General features: G+C 39.5%; 2 protein-coding genes across 4 annotated transcripts in view; one reads left to right on the forward strand and one right to left on the reverse strand.

Moving 5' to 3' along the window:
- Positions 1-934: 934 nt before the first annotated feature.
- MORN2 (MORN repeat containing 2) lies at positions 935-8,594 on the reverse strand. Its single transcript, XM_044262239.1, has 6 exons — positions 8,556-8,594; positions 8,142-8,271; positions 5,456-5,506; positions 4,578-4,684; positions 3,244-3,380; positions 935-1,166 (listed from the first exon to the last, which is right to left on the reverse strand). The coding sequence occupies exons 1-6, from the start codon at positions 8,592-8,594 to the stop codon at positions 1,064-1,066; spliced, it is 567 nt and encodes a 188-aa protein (XP_044118174.1). The 3' UTR covers positions 935-1,063.
- DHX57 (DExH-box helicase 57) overlaps positions 8,314-22,377 on the forward strand; it is a 55,140-nt gene continuing 41,076 nt past the window's right edge. The window contains exons 1-3 of one of the 3 annotated variants that reach the window (XM_044261712.1): positions 8,314-8,369; positions 16,067-16,287; positions 21,932-22,090. In XM_044261712.1, the coding sequence (XP_044117647.1) occupies positions 16,073-16,287; positions 21,932-22,090 (374 nt within the window). In that variant the 5' untranslated portion in view covers positions 8,314-8,369; positions 16,067-16,072. Of the gene's footprint in view, positions 8,381-9,954; positions 10,045-16,066; positions 16,288-21,931; positions 22,091-22,377 lie in introns of those variants that run through there. The other 2 variants (XM_044261709.1, XM_044261711.1) reach the window with 2 other exon arrangements.

Below are 22,377 nucleotides of genomic sequence, written 5' to 3' on the forward strand. Positions count from 1 at the left end.
CTTTGTTATTGTCTGTCTGTTTCAATATAGCCATCTGAGTGATTGTGAAGTGCTGTCTTATTGTAGGTTTGATTTGCATTTTCCTAAAGAGTAATGATTTCATTTGCTTATTAGACATTTGCATATCTTCTTTAAAGACATGTCTATTCAAATCCTTTGCTCATTTTTAATTGGGTTGTATTTTTATTTATATGTATTTATATATGAGTTCTTTATATACTCTGGAATCTAAATCTGTATCAGATAAATGATTGGAAATATTTTCTCCCATTCTGTAGATTCTTTTCATTTCCTTGATAGCTTCCTTTAACACACAGATACGCTTTTTAAAAATTTTTTTTTTATTTTTTTTTAACACACAGATACGCTTTTTAAAGAAGACAAAACTCAGGCACAGGATTGGAAGTTTACTTGGCCAAAATTTAGATAGTTCTGGGGCACCTGGGTGGCTCAGTTGTTAAGCGTCTGCCTTTGGCTCAGGTCATGATCCTGGGATCCTGGGGATCCCTGCTTGGCAGAAAGCCTGCTTCTCCCTCTCCCACTCCCTCTGCTTGTGTTCTCCTCTTGCTGTGTCTCGGTCAAATAAGTAAATAAAATCTTTTAAAAAAGATTTAGATAGTTCTGCTATGTTTATTAAAATGAATCACATAATTTATTTTATTTTTTAAAAAAGATTTCTTTCTTTCTTTCCTTCTTTGAAAGAGAGAGTGTGTGCTTGCATGCATGAGAGCAGGAGGAGAGGCAAAGGGAGAGAGAGAATCTTAAGCAGGTTCCACACCTAGAGCAGAACCAGATGCTGGACTCGATCTCATGACTCTGAGACCATGACCTGAGCCAATATCAAGAGCTGGACACTCAACTGACTGAGCCACCCAGGCATTCCCATATAATTTATTTAAAGTAATTAAAAGATGATGAAAATAAAGTTCAAAAAGGCATTGAGAGATGGTTTTATTGGCAAAATTATGATAAGAGAGGTAGTATGTGAAGTTACTTAGGTGACTAAGTTTTCCTTATAACTAAAAAGTTCAGTTACCACATTAAAATTTTAATGCAAAATATACTACATGTGGAGCTTTAGTCTCAGGCCTGGAGCAGCAGTGAAATGAAAGTTACCACACCATTCTAGTCCCTGGATGTCAGTATACTGTCCTTCACCTTCCACCCTGCAATAGTGAAAAACAAGTTTGTTCATTAACCAAGACCAAGAATTTACAGTCCAGGTATAAGATTGTCTAACATATTATATTCTACACCTGAAGAATTATATCTTTCCACTTTCAAACTTTGATTTAAAATTCAGAATCCTAAAAATAAAATAAAATAATAAAATAAAATTCAGTATCCTGCTTTTATAGTATACCAAAACCATTACTATTCCAAACAAACATTGTTATTATACAAATTTTGGTGTCTAGAATTTTAGGATCTGTACACACACTAAGTTTACACAAAACCAAACAATCAGTTAAAAAATGAAAAGTCCATATTAGTTCATTCATTTAGTCAACAAATATTTATAGACCATCAACTATGTGTGAGGTGCTGTGTGAGCTATGTGGGGGTTTTCTTGGACTCTTGGGAGTAGTGAAAATGTACTTCACATAAACAAACAGACCTTGTGCCATAGGTTGGATTTTTTCCCTTCATTAACATCAGTGGAAAAAATTTGTGTTATCAGCACAGACTTGGGAGTCAAAAAAGGTGAACACTCTTCTGCCTTCCTCAAAATGTATTTATATCAACCACTTCCTAACAATTAGGTTGCATTTCCAATTCTGGAAATAAAGGGATATTTATAAATGAACATGAGCCTCTAGATGACATGAGATGGTATTCAGTGCAAAGATTAAGCTTTTAAAGGTATGAATTTGGAGCACCTGGGTGGCTCAGTGGGTTAAAGCCTCTGCCTTCCGCTTGGGTCTGATCCCAGGGTCCTGGGATCGAGCCCCACATTGGGCTCTCTGCTCAGCGGGAAGCTGGCTTCTCTCTCTCTGCCTGCCTCTCTGCCTACTTGTGATCTCTGTCTGTCAATTACATAAATAAAATCTTTTAAAAAAAATAAAAGTATGCATTTGTTTCATTTCATTTTTATTTTTCCTTCAAGCATAAGTCCAGAAAGGACAACAGTGAGTACATTTCAACAATTCAAAAACTAATTTTGTTTACATTTGAAAAATTAGGTTAGTAAAAATACACACATATATCAGGTCAAAATCCAATAAACAATTATGAAATTATCCCCCAAGGCTGTTTTTTAAAAAAGATTATCAGGATAGGGGTGTCTGTGTGGCTCAGTTGGTTAAGCATCCAACTCTTAATTTTGACTCATGGCCTCAAGAACGTGAGGTCAGGGTGCCTGGGTGGCTCAGTGGGTTAAGCCTCTGCCTTCGGCTCAGATCATGATCTCAGGGTCCTGGGATCGAGTCCCGCATCAGGTTCTCTGCTTGGCAGAGAGCCTGCTTTCTCCTCTCTCTCTCTACCTGCCTATCTACCTACTTGTGATCTCTCTCTGTCAAATAAATAAATAAAATCTTTAAAAAAAAAAAAAAAGAATGTGAGGTCAAGCCTGGCATCGGGCTCCATGCTGGGTGTGGAACCTGCTTAAGATTCTCTCTCTCCCTCTCTCCCTGCCCCTGTCTCTTTCTCTAAAATTGAGGGAAAAAAGTTTGTGAGGATATTTCAAGTGAAAGTAATTTTTGGCCTAAATTTTCTCAATAATTGTGACAAACTTTCCATTTCCAAGCTGATGGCAAAAAGTTCTACAGCAATAGGAGAGGTAAGAAGAAATAAATGAAAAGTCTAATCAATTATCAACAAGAATATTTTCTTTTGGAGGCTCATGATGGTCTTAGCCTCTCTTTATAACATTTTCCCTAAAAAATAACCCAACAATTCTTGTCTTTTCTTTTCTTTTTAACAGGAGGGAGGGAGAGAGGTGGAGGAGGGGCAGATGGAGAGAAAGAATCGTAAGCAGCTTCCATGCCCAGCTCAGAGCTCAATGCAGGGCTCAATCTCAGGACCCTGAGATCACGACCTGAGCTGAAATTAAGAGTCTGATGCTTAACCAACTAAGCTACCCAGGTGCCCCTAATCAAACAATTCTTAAAAAATATATTATAAATATATTTTAATGAAATATATTACAAAAGAATATAATAGCACTGACTAACTAAAACATTTAAGCAAACATACCTGAAAAGAATCTTTTAGAATGACAATGACTTTTTATTTCAAGCTTACCTATTTTCATTGAAGTTTCCAGTATACTTTGCCCCATTTGGGAATGTATAAGTCCCCAATCCATGAAACATATTGTCTTTAAAGTGTCCTTCATATACTGCTCCTGAAAAATGCTCAAGTCTTCCAAAACCATTCATCTGTTTGTAACAAAGGAAATGACCTCAGTAACATTCAGTTTCCCTAGAATACTTAAAAAAATGTACATATATGTCTATCATCTACTTAGTTACTATTTAATCTATCACTGTATCACCCTTTATCTCCACAAAAATAAGACAACATTTACCATTTCTTGTTGTCCTTCAAATGCATCTCTTTCTTTTTTTTTTTTTTAAAGATTTTATTTATTTATTTGAGAGAGAGAGACAGTGAGAGAGAGCATGAGCGAGGAGAAGGTCAGAGAGCGAAGCAGACTCCCCATGGAGCTGGGAGCCCGATGTGGGACTCGATCCCGGGACTCCAGGATCACGCCCTGAGCCGGAGGCAGTCGTCCAACCAACTGCGCCACCCAGGCGTCCCCAAATGCATCTCTTTCTGAAGCCTGCTAAGTCTAATGTTCTTGTGCTGGGGCATTTGAATGTCTAGGGGGTCAGGGATGATGATAATAGGGTCCTCAAGATATCTTGAATATATCAAAAATCTTAAAGGATAGCCAGTTTAGTTAGCACAGGAAACAGTACAAAGAAGTTGTTAGGAAGAAAAATTTGTATTCAGGCACACCTAGGTCCACACCTGGTTTCATCACTCACTGGAAAAGAAACCTAAGCCTGATTTCCCTCGTTTGTAAAAGAGGAGCATGAGTGGTACCTACCTCGTGAGATGCTATAAGGGTTAGATGAGTAAATTATGCAATGTATTTAGTTTACTCAGTGAATAAGAGATGAGAAAGATGATAATAAGGTTGACAGGAGGCCTGGCTGTCTCAGCCAGAGGAGCATGAAACTCTTGATCTTGGGGAGGGTGTAGCTGCGGGGTTAGTTTGAGCCCCCAGCCACCAAGCAGAGATTACTTAAATCAATAAAACTTTTCTAAAAAATGACAAGGGGTTCCTGAGTGGCTCAGTGGGCTAAGCCTCTGCCTTCAGCTCGGGCCCTGATCTAAGGGCCCTGGGATCAAGTCCTACATCAGACTCCCTGCTCATTAAAAAAAAAAAAAAAAAAAAAAAACTTAAAAAAAAAGACAAACCCTGTATGACTTTAATATCACTCCTATGTTCATATCAGTTATTTTTATTGTATAGTCTACTCACATGTGTTTTTCGTTAATGGTGAAATGTCAGGAATCATTTAAGCAATAGGCTTACTTATCCACTATCAATATTACAACAACAATACCTTGTCATCTTTCCAGCTTCCTTTATAGACAATCCCATTAGGAGTGGTATGAATACCTATTCCATTTCTCTCAAAGATTCCAGAAGATGTTCTTGTACAGTCACCATCTAAACAAGAGAGAAATATAATCCATTATGAATGGGAACCTTGTTTGACTAGGTAATAAAGTATTTATGTTCAGGACTAATCACAACTGCATCCCTGTGGGTCTCTTTGGCTCCCTTGCATTGAAACCAATGAGGCCAGAGTAAGGAGCTCCATGGACTTAGAAGGTCTTGTTTTTGTTTTTAAGTTTATTTATTTATTTGTTTAAGTAATCTCTTCATCCAACATAGGGCTCGAACTCATGACCCCAAGATCAAAGGTTGTATGCTCTTCTGACTGAGCCAGACAGGTGTCCATTAAGTCAAGTAACCATTAAAAAACACACCCGACAGGAAGACCGACAGATCCCATACATGGGTTCCCAAGGCATACTATCTAGACTTAACATTACAGTTTAAATTTAAAATCTGGGAGCACCTGGGTGGCTCAGTTGGTTAAGCAGCTGCCTTCAGCTCAGGTCCAGATCCCAGGGTCCTGGAATCGAGCCCCACATCAGGCTCCCTGCTCAGTGAAGAGCCTGCTTCTCCCTCTCCCTCTGCCTGCCACTCTGCCTACTTGTGCTCTCTCTATATCTCTGTCAAATAAATAAATAAAATTTTTAAAAATAAATAAAAAAATATAAAATCAGTCCATGTATTAGTATTTCTGTGTCATTTTGTTTAATGGAGTTAATATCCCAATACTAGTTTTACAAAATTTACAGTCTAATTTTTTTACTGTTAAGCTATTTAATTTTAGTCTAGATAGAAAAAGTAATTGAAATGTATGCTTACCATACTTGTCTCCATTTGGAAATATAAAGTTTATCTTATACACTTCAGCAGCTGTTTTAAAAGATTTAAGAAAAGTCAGATAAACTTAATATTTTTATGTGAGAAGACGTTGTAACAAATGTGCTTTAAGAGCCAACCAAACTGGGGCGCCTGGGTAGCTCAGTGGATAAAAGCCTCTGCCTTCGGTTCAGGTCATGGTCTCAGGGTCCTGGGATCGAGCCCCGCATCGAGCCCCACATTGGGCTCTCTGCTCAGCAGGGAGTCTGCTTCCCCCGCACCCACCCACCTGCCTCTCTGTCTACTTGTGATCTCTCTCTGTCAAATAAATAAAATGGGTAAAATCTTTAAAAAAAAAAAAAAAAAGAGCCAACCAAACTGACTCACTTCATATGATCACAAGCATATCATGATTACTTGGCATTCCCATTTTCTAGTATAGGGCCCTGGGGAAATGAATAAATTTGTCTAGATAATCTATTTTTATTTATTTGTTTATTATAATAACTGTATAAATATATATCTTCACATACCACAAAACATACCCTTAAAAGTATATAATTCAATGGTTTTTTTAGCATATTCAGATGTATGCAACTATCACCAGAATCTAATTTTATAATGTTAGCAGTTAGTCTTCATTCCCCTGGTTTCGACTCCGACTCCCACGTCTTCTTTACCCCCACCCACCTCACCCCAGCCCCAGCCCCTGACAACCACTAATCTACTTTCCGTCTCAATGGCTTTGTCTATTCTGGCCATTTCATATAAAGGAGTCACACAGTAAATGGTCCTTTATGATTGGCTTCATTTACTCAGCATAATGTTCTTCGGGGTTCATCCATGTTGTAACAAGTAGCCATGCTTTTTGCCACCAAATAATAACCCCCTATACAGAAATAACAGTTTGTTTATCCATTCATCAATTGGTGGACAGCTGGGTTGTCTCCAGTTTGGGCTGTTATGAAAACGTTGCTATGGACATTCATGTGCCAGTTTTTGTATGGTTATATGTTTTTCTCTCTCTTGGGTAGCCTATATGACCTATTGATGCCCTTAAAGAGGTAAAGTGGAGTGAGGAATTGGCAAAAGGAGGGAATAGAAAATAAAGATAGTAAATGATAGTAGGGAGATGTAGGGGTGAGGTCGTCTAAACAGAATGCAATTAGAATGGAGACCAGGTCAAAAGAAAGCATTGAGGGGAATCTATGCCTCAAAGCCCTGGGACATTTAGTGGACTAAATCACTAGACATTATTTTTTTTCCAATACCAAAGAAAAACATATATAGAGAGAAGATAGTAAATTCTAACTTCTGGGACAACAGAGTCTACCAGAATATTACTCAAAGTGTGGCTCATGCCTCAGAATTACTTGGGATGCTTGCAAGTTCCTATACTACTGAATCAGAATCTCTATGGGTGGGGCAAGAGAACTGACATTTTTACTTAAAAATTAATTTAGGTGTCAGGGGCACCTGGGTGGCTCAGTGGGTTAAAGCCTCTGCCTTCGGCTCAGGTCATGATCCTAGGGTCCTGGGATGGAGCCCCGCATCGGGCTCTCTGCTCAGCCGGGAGCCTGCTTCCTCCTGCCTCTCTGCCTACTTGTGACCTCTCTCTCTCTCTTTCTGTCAAATGAATAAAAAATAAAAAAAAATTTTTAAATTAAAAAAAAATTAATTTAGGTGTCAATCGAGAAAGACTGGAGGCTCATCCCCTTTGAGGAAATATAACACAATAGGTAGAAGACTTTAAAATACTGTAACATCCTCAGAGAGAAAGGGAGAGTGTACTATCCTTGAGACCGAAATAGGTGGTTATGAAAAAGAACCAATTAGCAATCTAGGAGATGAATAACATTAATTGGTGTAATGACTGAATAGCAGAATGGATACAGCTGAAAAATAAATTGGTGAACTGGAATACAAAGTTGCAAATTTTTCCCAGAAAAAGGCACACACAAAAAGAGACAAGCTATCACTTGAGCAAAGCCTTTCTTATCTCCCCTATCCCCCAGACTCATCTAGGAGTCTCCAGAGCGCCCCGGGCTGATCCCTACTATTGTACTTAGAACCCTGTTAAAATAACGCTTTGATGCTGGAATCTCCAATCTCAATACCCAGCTCGTCTAGGTCAAGGATCAGGGATTAGTCAAAAAAAAATTTTTTTTCTCACTCTACCGTCCAGCATCGTACTCAGTTGTAGGTGCTTAGTACTTGTAGGTAGGAACTGAACGTCTAGTGAACGAATGGCACAATATTTAAATGCATATTAAGCACGGCACATAAGTTGATCATAAAAAAACAAACAAAAAAAATGTTTTCAAATGTCCTTAAATGGGTCAACATTTGAAAATTTGTAATGTTAGAGCGAGAGGGAATGTAAGACATGGAGACCATCTGGCACCATAGAGGAAACTGAAATCCGGAGAGGATGTCATTTGCCTAAGATGTCACAACAGCAAATCGACGGCCGAAACACAGCTAGAATCCAGGTGTTCTGATTCCCAGGCCAGGGGTGGGGATGGGGGGTTCTCCGAGTCCCCACGTCATCCCCGGTGTAGACGGTGTAGACGATCAGGAAATAAGTCACAGTCACACAGGCGCTACCAGTGGTCACGCTCTGGCTTAATGCGAGTTCTACTTAGAGGTGACCTTCCCGGCTCGGGGCATTGGGAGGAGGGGCACTCACTTGACAGAGGTGTGCCGCAAATATTTTCTTGACTCTGCGGTTCCTCCTGGGCCGCCAGTACTGTGGCATTGAGGGCAAGGAGCGCTAACTCCGCGCCGAGCGCGACTCGGTCGCCGGGGCGACGAGGCACCTCTCACCCGGAAGCGAATATGCGAGGGGCCGACGCCGAGCCAATCAGAAGGCAGCGGGTTGTGCTGCCGCAGCTGGGCCGCCGCGGAGCCGCTCCAGGTGAGATCACGGTGGGTGCCGAATCCCCAGCGGGACCCCTTCGGCCCCGGGTGCTTCCTCCAGACAGCCGCCCCGGGAAGCGGCGCTGCGAACCCGCCACGGCCTCCCCCTTCCGCGGACAAGGGATGTGTGCGTGTGTGCGTGGTCCTCGCGCTGCCCTGGTTGTCAGTGTGCGGACCCTGATACCGCTTCCCTCTCCGGGGGTGGTCGGGGTCTGAGGAGCATCCGGCCGGGGGCGGGGGGCGGTGGGGGGGATCCAGGCAGGCTGGCTGGGGCGGGTGAGTCTTGGCTAGCAGGGTTGTCCGTACCCGGGCTGGAGGCGAGGGAGCTGATTTCACCTTACGAGGGAGGTTAAGGGTTGCATTGAAGAGGCTCGGGTTTCCTTTCCTGTCTCTTGTCGGCGTCTGGAACTGAGTATATACTGGAAGAAAGGTACCAGGTGTGGGTATCTGCGTGGAGCTGGACGTATGGGGTCAGTCAGAGGTTTGCCTGGGAAGGGAGGGTGTGTGATCAGATTTCAGTGCCCTGTTTGGTGATTCTGTTCCTGGGGGCCTGTTCTGGGTGTGAAATAAAGGATCCTCTTCGAGCCAAACTTAGGTCCCTGTGTCCACGGTGAAGAAAAATAGTTGGAATCTTCCCAGGCTAAGTGGAATAGAATAGAGACATTTAATCCATGTAGATCATACAACCTGATTCTCATTGCCTTGAAGACATCTGGGGTGAGTCGTATTGGTACAGCAGTCTTCCTTCAACATGTTGAGAGAAGATCTTAGATCCCATTGTAAAGTTGACATTTTCTGGGTTGGTGTGAGACAAGTTGTTGCTCGCTTATTTAGGCAAGCTAGCTGGGGAGTGGCCTGGTTGTCTAGCCACTCTTTAAAAATCAAAGCACATTATCTTCTTGCTTTTTTCCTAGTGTATTTTACTTACACAAACTTACCTAGACTGGGTGTTTTTCGAGCTGAATCTGATTTGTATATCCTTTACCTTTTTCTGAATTCTAGAAGTAATAGATAATTACTGATGCACAACTTTACAGAATTTCAGTTTGCCTGATTGTTTTGGTCTCCTGCTAAGCTTTTAATGACCCTAAGTTTTTGTGAGTATAAGTACCACTGTTTTTACAGAAGAATTTGAGGTAGTTGGGCTTCTTATGATATTCTTACCTAAGAGATCTGGAGTCGGGAAACTTGCAATGAAGGGATTTGAAATTTGTATTGGAAATGTGTATTAATCATTTTTTATTTAACATTATTTTATTCTGTTTTGATACATCGGAGACCAACCTGGCCAGGAAGAAGCTGCCCTTCCTAGGGATAGCTAATTCACCCTGACCTGTGAACACACCTTTCATATGCAGACCAACCCCCCACCACCTACCTCCTTTATCATAATTTTTACACCCCAAGCCAATTCCTCCCTCCCCCTAAATCAACCCAGGGCCAGGTCACAGGCAACTAAGCGCAGCCGCTCTGCCCCAAAGCCTGCTGGGATTATTTTAACTGGCCAGTCCTAAACTGTTAACTCTGCCCTGCCTTTCCTGCGGAAACGCTAAGAAAGGCTGTGGCTTTTGCCTTCCCCTGGCTCCTTTGTGCCTCCTGACTGACACCGGTGCTTCTTCCTGTGGACCTGGCCTGCCGTGGCACGGCGCACCCCTCTCCTTTCTGGCCAAATGGTGAATAACATTAAACTTTTTCTTTTGGTGGCATTGATCTCTCCTTGTTGTCCCTTTTATAAATTAAGACCCAGGCCCAAATCGAAGGAGGTCTTGTTTATCACTAAACTTTGAACTGAGGAATTGAAGATACAAGGTACATGTGTGTGGTGAGGAGGAGGAGATACGGTAGGAAGAATTTGGCTTTGGTGTCAGATTGCTTCAAACCCTGGCTCCAGACTTTGCTTCTGTACATTAGGTGCCATTAGACATGTCATATAATTATCTGTGCTCTAGTCTCCTCCTCTATAAAATGTAAAAAATGATCTTTACCGTACTAGATTTTTAGAGGTTTAAATGAAATAATCTTACCTTTCCCCTTAATGCAGACTTGTTTGTTCAACTACCTTCAATATGTCTCCATGTGAGTATCTAATTGGCATCTCAAATGTAACAGATCTAATGAACTTGTGACACCCTCCCCGATTTTTTCCTCCCCAGTATTTCAGTTCTGAGCACATGAGACCACTATTTACCCAGTTAACATAGGCTAAAAAATCTCACAGTAATTGTAGACATTTCTTTCTCATACTTTTCATCTCATTCATCTGCATTTAAAATACATTCAGAATCTGTGACCACTTTTCAACTCTACTGCTCCCATCCTAGTCCAATGCACTATTTTTTCTGTATTTGCTTTGCCTGAACAACTGCAGTAATTTTCTAGTTGGCATCTTGGCTTCTCCTCACTGTGCTCCCCACCCTCCCCCACCCACCCCACAGTCTCTTTATTCTTCACATAGAAGCTAGAGTAATTGTTTTATTTTTTTTTAAGATTTTTTGTTTATTTATTTGTCAGAGAGAGAGAGAGAGCGTACAAGCAGGCAGAGTGGCAGGCAGAGGCGGAGAGAGAAGCAGGCTCCCTACTGAGGAAGGAGCCCAATACGGGACTTGATTCCAGGACCCTGGCATCATGACCTGAGTTGAAGGCAGTGGCTTAACCGACTGAGCCACCCAGGCATCCCTAAAATAATTGTTTTAAAATGTGAGTCAGTCCTAGCATCTTTTGCCTCAGCTCTTTAGAGTTTTCCTATCATATTTAGAATTTTTAAAAAGTTTTCCAAAAAAAATTTTTTTTCCAAGTCACTTTTAGTTAAACAGATTAAATTCTAGCTTTTTTAAAATCTAAAGCTACGGGGCACAGTCATTAAGCCTCTGCGTTCAGCTCAGGTCATGATTGCAGGTTCCTGGGATTGAGCCCTACATCAGGCTCCCTGCTTGGCTCCCTGCTTCTTCCTCTCCCACTCCCCCTGCTTGTTTTCCCTCTCTCACTGTGTCTCTCTCTGTCAAATAAATAAATTAAATCTAAAGCTACATAAAACCCAAAGCAATCTATTTTTCTATTTGAGATCAAAACAAGCTTTTTTTTCCCTATCAAAACATAATTCTTGGCATTGAAGTAATCTGAATTCATGTGATATGCTCTGTCAAACTTTTCCAAAATACTTTAAGCCCTGCTTTGGAGAGAAATTCTCATGTTACAATACATATTTACATATTTTTTCCTCAAAAACTAATGACACATTTATGAGGTTAATAGGCATTTAATGGGACCATGATACTACTAATGATACTAAAGTGAAAAGCAATTCATTTATACAAAGCGTTCCTGTATGTATGGTACAGTATGAAATAGAATCACAGAATCTCTGCACATACATGAATCACTAAAAGAAATAAGCTCACTTTAAGACTCATTCTTTTGTTTGGAGCAGAGGTGGCCAAGTTGTGATATATAACAAAAATATTATGTATAAAATCTTCAAAGTCAAGTATTAGACTAAATTGGCAATAACTGCAATTTAAGAACCAAACCCAACCAGATCTTTGCTGTGACAATGCAATGCTAACTTTGTGGCCTGCCCACTTTATTGAGGTAACAACCCCTTCTCTCTTGCCTCTCCTCACAGTGCTCCCCCTGTCTCCAGCTTTCTCTTGGCCTTCTCTGCTCTCTGACCTCATCTGCTCTCCTCACTTTAGTACGGACCCATCAGACTTCTTACTGTTTGTCCAGCTCAGTGCATTGAAGATGTTCTGGACCTGGCACCTTCCCCTCGGAATATTCTTTTCACAAATATTTCATGGCTCTTTCTCAGTTTGTTCAGGTTGTCTGCTCAAACATGATCTCACAGAGGCCTTACCTGACTACTGTCTTTAAAATAACAGTCTTGGGATTTTTCTTTTTCTGTACAGCATTTAACTGACATTATCTATTTATTTATTTATGTCTTACCCTTTGGAAGGTAAGCATCATGAGGAATTTTGTCTTCTTTTTTGTTATATCAGTTGTTGGCTCATGTATTTTGGTGCTCTGTTATTAGGTGCATATATATTTATCATTGTTATATCTTTCTGATAGATCAGCCCCTTTATCATTATGAAATGTCCTTCTTTATTTCTAGTAACATTTTTTTGCTGTAAAGTCTATTTTGTCTGATATTAGCACAGTCACCCCAGCTTTCTTGTGGTTGCTGTTTGCATAATTTATCTTTTACCATCTGTTTTCTTTCATTTATTTGTTTCTTTGAATTTAAAATGATAAATAAATAGCATATAGTTGGATCATTTTTTAAACTGAGGTATAATTGACATATAACATTAGTTTCAGTTATATAACATAATGATGTCATTTGTATATATTGTGAAACGATCACCACAGTAAGTCTAGTAGTTAGCATCCGCCACCTTACATAGTTACAAAAAAATTTTTTTTTCTTATGATGAGGAATTTACGATTTACTCTCTTAGCAGCTATCAAGTATGCAATAGAGTATTATATACTGTAGTCCCTATGCTATACATTATATCTCCATAATGTATTTATTTTATATCTGGAAGTTTGTACCTGTTGACCCCTTTACCCATTTTACCCACCCTCTACCCACCACCTCTGGTGACCACCAATCTGTTCTTTTTATCTGTGAGCTTGGTTGTTTTTGTTTTTAAATTACACATTTGAGTGAGATCGTACGTATTTGTCTTTCTCTTTCTGACTAATTTCACTTAACAAAATGCCTTCAGTGTCCATCCTTGTTGTCACAAATGACAATATTTCATTCTCTTTTACGGCTGAATAGTATTCCATTGTATATATCCATATGTATATGCTTTTGTATTAATATTTTCATTTTCTTTGGATAAACACCCAGAAGTGGAATTATTAAACTGTATGATAGTTCTATTTTGAATTTTTTTTTAAGATTTTATTTATTTATTTGAGAGAGAGACAGTGAAAGAGAGCATGAAAGGCAAGAAGGTCAGAGGGAGAAGCAGACTCCTCGTGGAGCCGTGATCCCCATGCGGGACTCGATCCCGGAACTCGGGGATCGTGACCTGAGCCGAAGGCAGTTGCTTAACCAACTGAGCCACTCAGGCACCCTCTATTTTGAATTTTTTGACGACTCTCCGTACTGTTTTCCATAGTGGCTATGCCAATTTACATTCCTACCAACAGTGCACAAGAGTTCCCTTTTCTCCATATTCTTGCTAACACTTGTTATTTCTTTTCTTTTTGATAATAGCCATTCGCACAGGTGTGAGGTGATATTTCCTTGTGGTTTTGGTTTGTATTTCCCTGATAATTAGTGATATTGAGCATCTTTTCATGTACCTGTTGGCCATCTATATGTTCTCTTTGGAAAAATGTGTATTCAGATCATCTGCTAGTTTTTTAATTGAATCATTTGGGGTTTTCTGCTGTTGAATTGTATGAGCTCTTTATATATTTTAGATAGTAATCTCATATCAGATACATGATTTGCAAATATTTTCTCCATTCTGTAGGTTGCCTTTTCATTTTGTTGATGTTTCCCTTTGCTTGCAGAAACTTTTTAGCTTGATGTAGTCCCACATTTTTATTTTTGCTTTTGTTGCCTTTGATTTTGGAGTCAAAAACTCATCACCAACACTGATATCAAAGAGTTTACTGCCTATATTTTCATCTAGGAGTTGTTTGGCTTCAAGTCTTACATTCAAGTCTTTAATCCATTTCGAGTTCATTTTTGTGTGTGGTGTAAGATAATAGTCTAATTTCATTCTTTTGCATGTGACTGTCCACTTTTCCTAACACGATTTATTGACCTCTTTCCTCATTGTTTATTCTTGGCCCCTTTATTGTGAATTAATTGACCATATATGTATGAGTTTGTTTCTGGGATCTCTATTCTGTTCCATTCATCTGTGTGTCTGTTTTTATGCTAATAGTATACTGTTTTATTACCACAGCTTTATAATATAGTTTAAAATCAGGGATTATGATGCTTCCAGCTTAGTTCTTCTTTCTCAAGATTGCTTTGGCTATTCAGGGTCTTTGTGGCTCTGTGCAAATTTTAGGATTATTTATTCTAGTTCTGCAAAAAATGCCATTGGGATTTTATAGGGGTTGCATTGAATCTGAAGATTACTTTGGGTAGTATGGGCATTCTAATAATTGTCAATTCTTCCAGTCCCTAAGCACAGACTATCCTTCCATTTATTTGTATCTTCTTTGATTTCTTTCATCAATGTCTTCTAGTTTCCAGTGCACACTTCTTTCTCCTTCTTGGTTAAATTTATTCCTAGGTACTTTCTTATTTTTAATGTAGCTTATTACTTCTTGAGTTAAAAAACTATTTTCTTATAGGAATATGCAAGTCTAAGAGAATATCTTAAAGCTAGCTTTGGGGACGCCTGGGTGCCTCAGTGAGTTAAACGTCGCCTTCTGCTTAGGTCATGATCTCAGGGTCCTGGGACTGAGTCCCATATCAGGCTTCTTATTCAGTGGAGAGCCTACTTCTCCCTCTGTCTCTGCCCCTCCCCCTGCTTGTGCTCCCTCTCTCTGACAAATAAATAAAATCTTTTAAAAAATAAAATTAAGTGAAATAAATATCTAGCTTTGGCTATATTTTATAATTTTAATGTATCATTTTCATTTTTGCTTTCTTTTTGGTCTATATCTGTTTTGCTTTATATATTTAGGTGTTTTGGTATTGGGTACATATTTACAATTGTTGAAACCTCTTGATTTAATCCCCTTATCATTATGTAATGACCGTCTTTGTCCCTTGTTAGTTTTTGCCTTAAAGTACATTTTGCCCAATAAAAGTATAGTTGTCCCTCCTTTCTTTTGGTTTCCATCTGCATGGAATAGCTTTTTCCATCCCTTTACTTTCAGCTGGTGTCCCTAAAGCCAAAGCACTTCTGCTGTAGACAGTATATGGTTGGGTCTTATTTTTTCATCTCTTCGGCCATTTTGTGTCTTTTGCTTGGAGAAATTAACCTCTTTACATGTAAGGTAATTACTAATAGGTAAGGGCTTAAAACTGACATTTTGCTAATCGTTTCTTAGATGTTTTATAAATCCTTTTTCTCTCCTGCTGTCTTTGTGAGTTGATGGTTTTCTCTAATGGTATGCTTTGATTCCTTTCTCTTTTGTATACGTACTGTAGATTTTTGCTTTGTAGTTTCCATGAGGCTTACATAAAGCATCTTATAGTAATAATATTCTATTTTAACCTGGTTAACAACTTAACTTCATTTGCATGCAAAAGCTTTATACTTTCATTCTACCCAGGCAAAATCTCTGAACAAGGTCTGTATCTCTGGAAGCGTATATGTAAATTAAAATTTTGTTTATCAAATCACGATTAAATACATGAACAACATCTCTTTTCAACTAGAGTTTTTTAAACCATATACCAAATCTAACCAAATCAGGATCTAGGACTGGGGCTTAAGCATGTATGTTTTGAAACTTCTGCAGGTACTTCTGATACATATTCCTGGTTAAGAAATCCGTGTCGGAGAAACTCAATAAATATTAATCCCCAGAGGGATGTGCTTTAAAGCTTTTGTTTAAACAATTTATCTATGCTTCCCCTAGACTGACCCTTTTCAAAAACATGCATTTCCTTATTTCTTTGTAATGGGTTCTCTCCATAACTGTGACAAAGGATTGTCATACTTGTCTAGTTTTATGATGTGTGTATTAATTTCTCTCTTGCAGGCGAAAATGAGTTCTTCAGTAAGAAGAAAAGGCAAGCCAGGCAAAGGAGGTGGAAAAGGGTCGTCTAGAGGAGCCAGAGGAGGCAGGAGTCACACCAATAAATCGCACGGGGGCGGCGGCGGCGGTGGTGGTGGCAGTGCTGGCAATCGGAAGGCCTCGAGTAGAATTTGGGATGATGGCGATGACTTTTGTATCTTCGGTGAATCAAGGCGCTCATCCAGGTCATTATGCTTTTTTAATATTTAAGTATAGAAATAGTATCAGTTCCTGACCTGTGGGACAGCGGAGAGCTAAGAGGAAGGGGGGAAAATGCCAAGTAATTCTGGTCAAGTGAATTGTAGCTCTTGTTTTAAAACCTTGCAGTCTCCCACTGTAACCTTTCTAGAGGCTTCCCAAAAAAGCCACCTAATGGCTTTTTTTGGAAGTTCGAAATCTGAGGTTAACTTCAACTTTCATGCCACTGTGAATCAAATATAATGCTGTTGCTGTAACTCATGTTACCGGAAAAGTAAGTATTGGAAATGGCAAAAGTAAAAATTATTCTGACTATTTCTTACACATTGTAGTTTGAAAGCCCCCAAATGCTACTTGTTGGTCCTCTCTGTCTCTTTAGTTGATGAATTATCTCTTTTCCAGACATATCAGCCAAATCTTCACTGGTGCTTCATGTGATGACCCGTGAGAGAGTCATATCCAGGCTTCTTTCATCTTCAGCTTTCAAATATGAATAGATTCTGATAATTCTAATGAATATTTAGTAAAAGTATAGGTTTTATTGCTGCAGGTTATATAGCATAGATAGAGAATTCTCACTGTCTGCAAGCTGTCCACGGAATTTTTGGAGATGGAAAGGTTTCTTTAAAGCTACACGCACACATACTCTCTCTCTCTTTTGTGAAATAACTCCCAACTAAATATTAATTAGAAAGGATTATAGGTGTGTGCTAGAGCTTAACTGCATCAAACATGCTTTTAACTTAAATGAATACAAGTATTTGCACTCAGAAAAAGAAAAAAGAAAAACAGATAGCATTTAAATAGTTTAAACTTGCCACTGAATGAATCTGGGCCCCACAGTGAGCAAGACATGGAAGAAGTACAGTTCCCTCGATCAGTCTCAGTTTCCAGGTGCTTTTTGTAGTTGAAGCCACTTGATGCACTGAGTGTGTGATTTTAGTGCTTAAATACATATTTTTATACATAGTCCCTAATATAACCAAGAACTTCATCTAATATTCAACCAGAGAGTCTACAAATTTTTTTTTGTTCTAAAGGAAAAATGATCATTTTGGACATACTGAGAGCTAATATATCATTCTCAAACTTGACCCTTTTTTAAAAGGAATCTAGGAAATTTCTAGGGGAATTTTAAGGTATATTTTCACTTTACCTGCTGACTTAAGAGCCTAACTTCTGAGTTAGATGCAGTTCCGGTCTTTTTGAAAACATAAACATTGTAACTGGGGGTTTTTATAGCCTTAGGCATCCATTCATGCTGCAAGTATGTACTGAGCGCCTACTATGTACCCCACACTGTGTTAGGGACTAGAATAAGAGCAATGAATAAGAGAGTGTTCTTGTCTTCATAGAAGCAAGTTTGAGGGGCGCCTGGGTGGCTCAGTGGGTTAAGCCGCTGCCTTCGGCTCAGGTCATGATCTCAGGGTCCTGGGATCGAGTCCCGCATCGGGCTCTCTGCTCAGCGGGGAGCCTGCTTCCTCCTCTCTCTCTGCCTGCCTCTCCATCTACTTGTGATTTCTCTCTGTCAAATAAATACATAAAATCTTTAAAAAAAAAAAAAAAGAAGCAAGTTTGAGGTATAAGGACCATAAATGATATATAATATGCCAGGTACAAAGTACCCTGGAGAAAAATGAAGATAAAAGAGGTAGAAAATACCAAAATAAACTGCTGTTATTTTTAAATGGTTGCTGTTTTATGTAGCGTGATCAGGGAAGGCTTCTCTAATAACATGTTCTTTAAGCAGGGTCGAGAAGGAGAACATTCAAGGCAGCGGGAACACCACGTACAAAGCCCCTCAACCAGATTGTGCTTGGAAGGTTTAAGAAGTGGCAGGGAAGCATGTGGCCAGAGTGGATGGGTAAGAAGGAGAGTAACAGGCAGTTAGATCCAAGAGGCTAACGCTGTGTAGGACTTTAGTGTCCTTTGTAAGGATTTTGGGTTTTGCTTTGAGAAAGATAGGAGGCCATGGCCGGCCTTGAGGCAAAGGTGTGTGACATCAGTCCCTCCTGCCAGAGTTGCTACTATTCATTGTATGCCTTTATGTGAATTAGAAAATGCTGCCCCTTTCTTTGGGCAGTTTTAGTCCCAGAAGCGTGGCTTGTACGCTAACATAGACTGGATTTGAACACTTGCTGTCCCATCCTCCCTCATCCTCTCCTATCCCCACCAGGAGCCTTTGCACAGTGTTCAATCTGCACAACCATACTCAGTAGCTCTGACTCAGTGTTCTGTGTGTACACAGTTTCCCTGTGTAGCTCAGGGAAAAAATCTGAGCTAGAGAAGTTAATGTATGAGTCCTCTAAATGACTGCAACTTAAAACTGTGAGATTGGGTGAGAGGGACTATATAGATAGACAAGAGGTCCGAACTTTGAGGCCTGGGCTACTCTAGGCTTTATAGCTGAGAGAGATTAGGAGTATCTGTCAAAGGGGATAGGGGCGTTGCCAGAGGAGTAGGAGGAAAACTAGGAGAGTTTCGTTTCTGGAATCTGGAAATAAAGCTGCTCTGAAAGGGATTATCCAGTTGGATAGGATGGGATCCGTGAAGGGGATACTTGTCGTGAAGTAGTGCTTGTGAGAGCTCAAGAGAGTTGTGCACTCACAGCTGGCCTCTGGATTTGGCGGTATTGGTAGCATAGGTAACCTTTATTTCTTTAGTTGCACAGCCATTGCCTTACATAATTATGGTTTCTTTGTTTATTTTTGGTGTGAATTTTTTCTTTATTCAAGTCTAGTGAATATATAGTCTTTTAGTAGTTTCAGTCACACAGAATAATTGTTCGACAATTCTGTATGTTACTCGGTGCTCATGGAGATCAGTGCCCTCTGCATCCCCATCCCCTGTTCACCCATCCCCGGGCACCCTCCTCCCCTCTGGCAGCCACCAGTTGGTTCCATGTATTTAAGAGTCTGCTTTTCTGCTTGTCTCTTTTTGTTTTCCTTTGTTCTTTTTTGTTGTTGTTGTTTCTTAAATTTTACATACGAGCGAACTTCTAAGAACTATCTCACCAAATTCAAATATATAAAACATCATATTTAACTATGGTCACTGTGTTGTACACTACATCTCCAGAACACACTTGTCTTATTACAAAGTTTGTCCCCTTCTATTTCCTTTACCCATTTGCTCTCCCTCTGCCCCATAGGAATGATCACTTCCCCTAAGCAGGCCTAGAAGATGCAACATTTTCTTCATTCCCACAAAGATGCTGTGTAATCTAGTTATGACCCTAAAACTGCTGGAGAACACATGTGAAGGCCGCCAGGAGTTTCTTGAACCAATGGAATGGGCTGGAAATTTTTATATCGCGTTTATTCATTTGAATTCAGGATTATTGGAGACTCCTATTTTATTGAGGACTGCAGTTATGCAGGTCATCAGGGTAAGATTAACTAAGAAAATTATCTTAAACATGGAAAGGTTTATAATCCAGATGTCCCTCACCTGCCATTTCCTAAGAATCAGGTAATTTCAGTTTTTCATTGGTATCTCCCTTTTCTGTGAATCCCAAGCCAGATCTTACACTGTTTCTGTAGGTGGCATGACAGTTATATGCCTAGCAGAAAATGAACCGACAGGATCTCTTCTCTATGGTGCCATTTTGGTCTTACCTCACAGCTTTACTCCAAGGCCTCAGCTGGTAAATGTCTGCACCTTAGCTTCAGTAACAGTAGTGTTCAAGACTCTTGATGGGTGGTAGGATGAGGCACGGTTTTCTTAGTGTAGTGTTTGATTTTTCTCCTTGTAATTTTGGTATTAGGCCTCACTGAGTTATATATCTAGAGCATAGATCTTGACAAGAGCTGTTTGATATAGTCGTTGAGGAGAAGCCCTGATTGTAGTGTGTGTCAGGGAGAAAAGGAAGGAAAATGGAGACAAAGACAATGATTTAGATAACCCCTCTGAGGAGTTTTACAATAAAGGGCAGAGGAGGGAGAAGAGATAAGGCAATAGTTTGAGGGGGAGAATTTGGTTTGTTTTTTTTTTTTTTTTTTTTTAAAGATTTTATTTATTTATTTGACAGAGAGAAATCACAAGTAGACAGAGAGGCAGACAGAGAGAGACAGAGAGGGAAGCAGGCTCCCTGCTGAGCAGAGAGCCTGATGCGGGACTCGATCCCAGGACCCTGAGATCATGACCCGAGCCGAAGGCAGCGGCTTAACCCACTGAGCCACCCAGGCGCCCTGGTTTGGTTTTTTAAGATGGTAGAATTACAGAGGATGTGTGTGTGCTGATGGGACTGCTCCAAGAGGAATGAAGAACTGACGATGTAGAGGGAAATACAAGTGCTGGGATTCTTTCCTTGAGGAGACTGAAGAGATTGGGATACAGTGTACAAACAGAGGGATTGACTTTAGGATCACAGTGGGCATGGAGCCTACTTTAAAAGAAAGAAAAGAATGTTAGAAGAAATGATAGACTTGGGGCAACATTTCTTTTCAAAAACTATGACTAAGTGGCTAAAACCATAATCGATTATATTTTCTCTTTTGCTATCCAGTGTTGCAAGTTTAAATGTGTGGTTCTTTTTAAAAGTCTTAATATTGTGAATTGAGATTTTAAACATAAAAAGTTTCTTCCATTTCCTAGATTTGTGAAAATTCATAATGAAACATGCCAAACGAAAAAAAGAAATTTAGTGAATAATGTTAAACTTTAGAATTTAAACTTTAGAATTTATTATTGTTTTAAATATTAAAAAGAGTACCTAAAAAAATCTAAAATCTAACAATGAAAGATGAGTGAAGTAAATTCCAGTACATCTATATCTATACGTACCCATTTGGAAAATACATTGTAGGAGGGTGCCTGGGTGGCTCAGTGGGTTAAGCCTCTGCTCAGATCTCAGAGTCCTGGGACTGAGCCCCACATCAGGCTTGTGCCCAGCAGGGAGCCTGCTCCCCCCGACCTGCCCGTCTGACTCTCTGCCTACTTGTGATCTTTCTCTCTGTCAAAAAAAAAAAACCCAAAAAACAAAAAACCACCACAACCAAAAACAACAACAAAAAAATACATTGTAAGAGAATATTTAATCTTAGAGAAATACCAGTTTTATTTCAATAAGGAAATAAAGCAAATATAAAAGATTATATTATACTGTATAGTTTCATTTATAAATGTGAAAATAATTGATGTGAATTAGAATGACTTCTGTTTTCTACTTTTCTCCAGTGAACATGCATTTATTATTATTTTTTTTTTAATGAGGAAGTAATGATAATTTAGGTAAATATTTCCGAAGCAGGACCTAATATTCACAAGTAAGATGAGACCCTTCATTGTTTTCAGATTGGGTAGCCAAAATAGAATGAAATAATATTTGTGTGTAACACATTTTTTTTTTTTTGAAAGTCATCTATTCCAGCAGGAGTCATCCTACTATTAGTTTTTCCAGAGGATTCTTGAGTTAGTGAAGCCAGATTTAATGATTAAGTATCTAATCAGGTGTTTTTTCCAGCAGCAGCAAGATAATGAAGTCTGGTAAGTACTGTGGAAAACAAGGAATTCTTCACATTCATTGTTATCATTTGTAAGGTAGTTGACAGTCCAGTTGGTGCTGTATATATTTGGGGCCTGTGGGGTGAATGTCAAAGTTGTGGTCCCAAGTCAGTGTGTCCTTTGCAGACCTAGCAACAGTAGCATAAGAAAAGGAGAGGCACGCCCCAGATGGAAGCCCGAAGTCAAAGTACCCCTTCAGACCCTGCACATGACTTCTGAGAACCAGGAGAAAGTGAAAGCTCTTCTCCGGGACCTGCAGGAGCAAGACGCAGACGCTGGATCTGAGTAAATCATTTTATTTGAGTAAATTCGTATGTGAAGGAAGCTGTGTTGGCAGTGGGCAGGTCCCACGTGTCTTTGGGACAACTTTTCAGTACTGATCCTATGGTGACAATGTAATTAGTTGGAAGTGAGCTGAGAGAAATAAGAAGAATAACTATTCAGCAACAGTTTCGGAGTGAGTTTGTATTACAATATCTGTGAGCAGTACAAATTGCCGTTTCATCTTTTTTTCCCCGAGGACAATGCTGAAACAGACTCAGTAATTGCTTTATTGACAGGCTTCTGAATAA

This window comes from Neovison vison, chromosome 8 (assembly GCF_020171115.1).
Source record: "Neovison vison isolate M4711 chromosome 8, ASM_NN_V1, whole genome shotgun sequence".
In the NCBI taxonomy this organism is placed as follows: Eukaryota; Metazoa; Chordata; class Mammalia; order Carnivora; family Mustelidae; genus Neogale; species Neogale vison.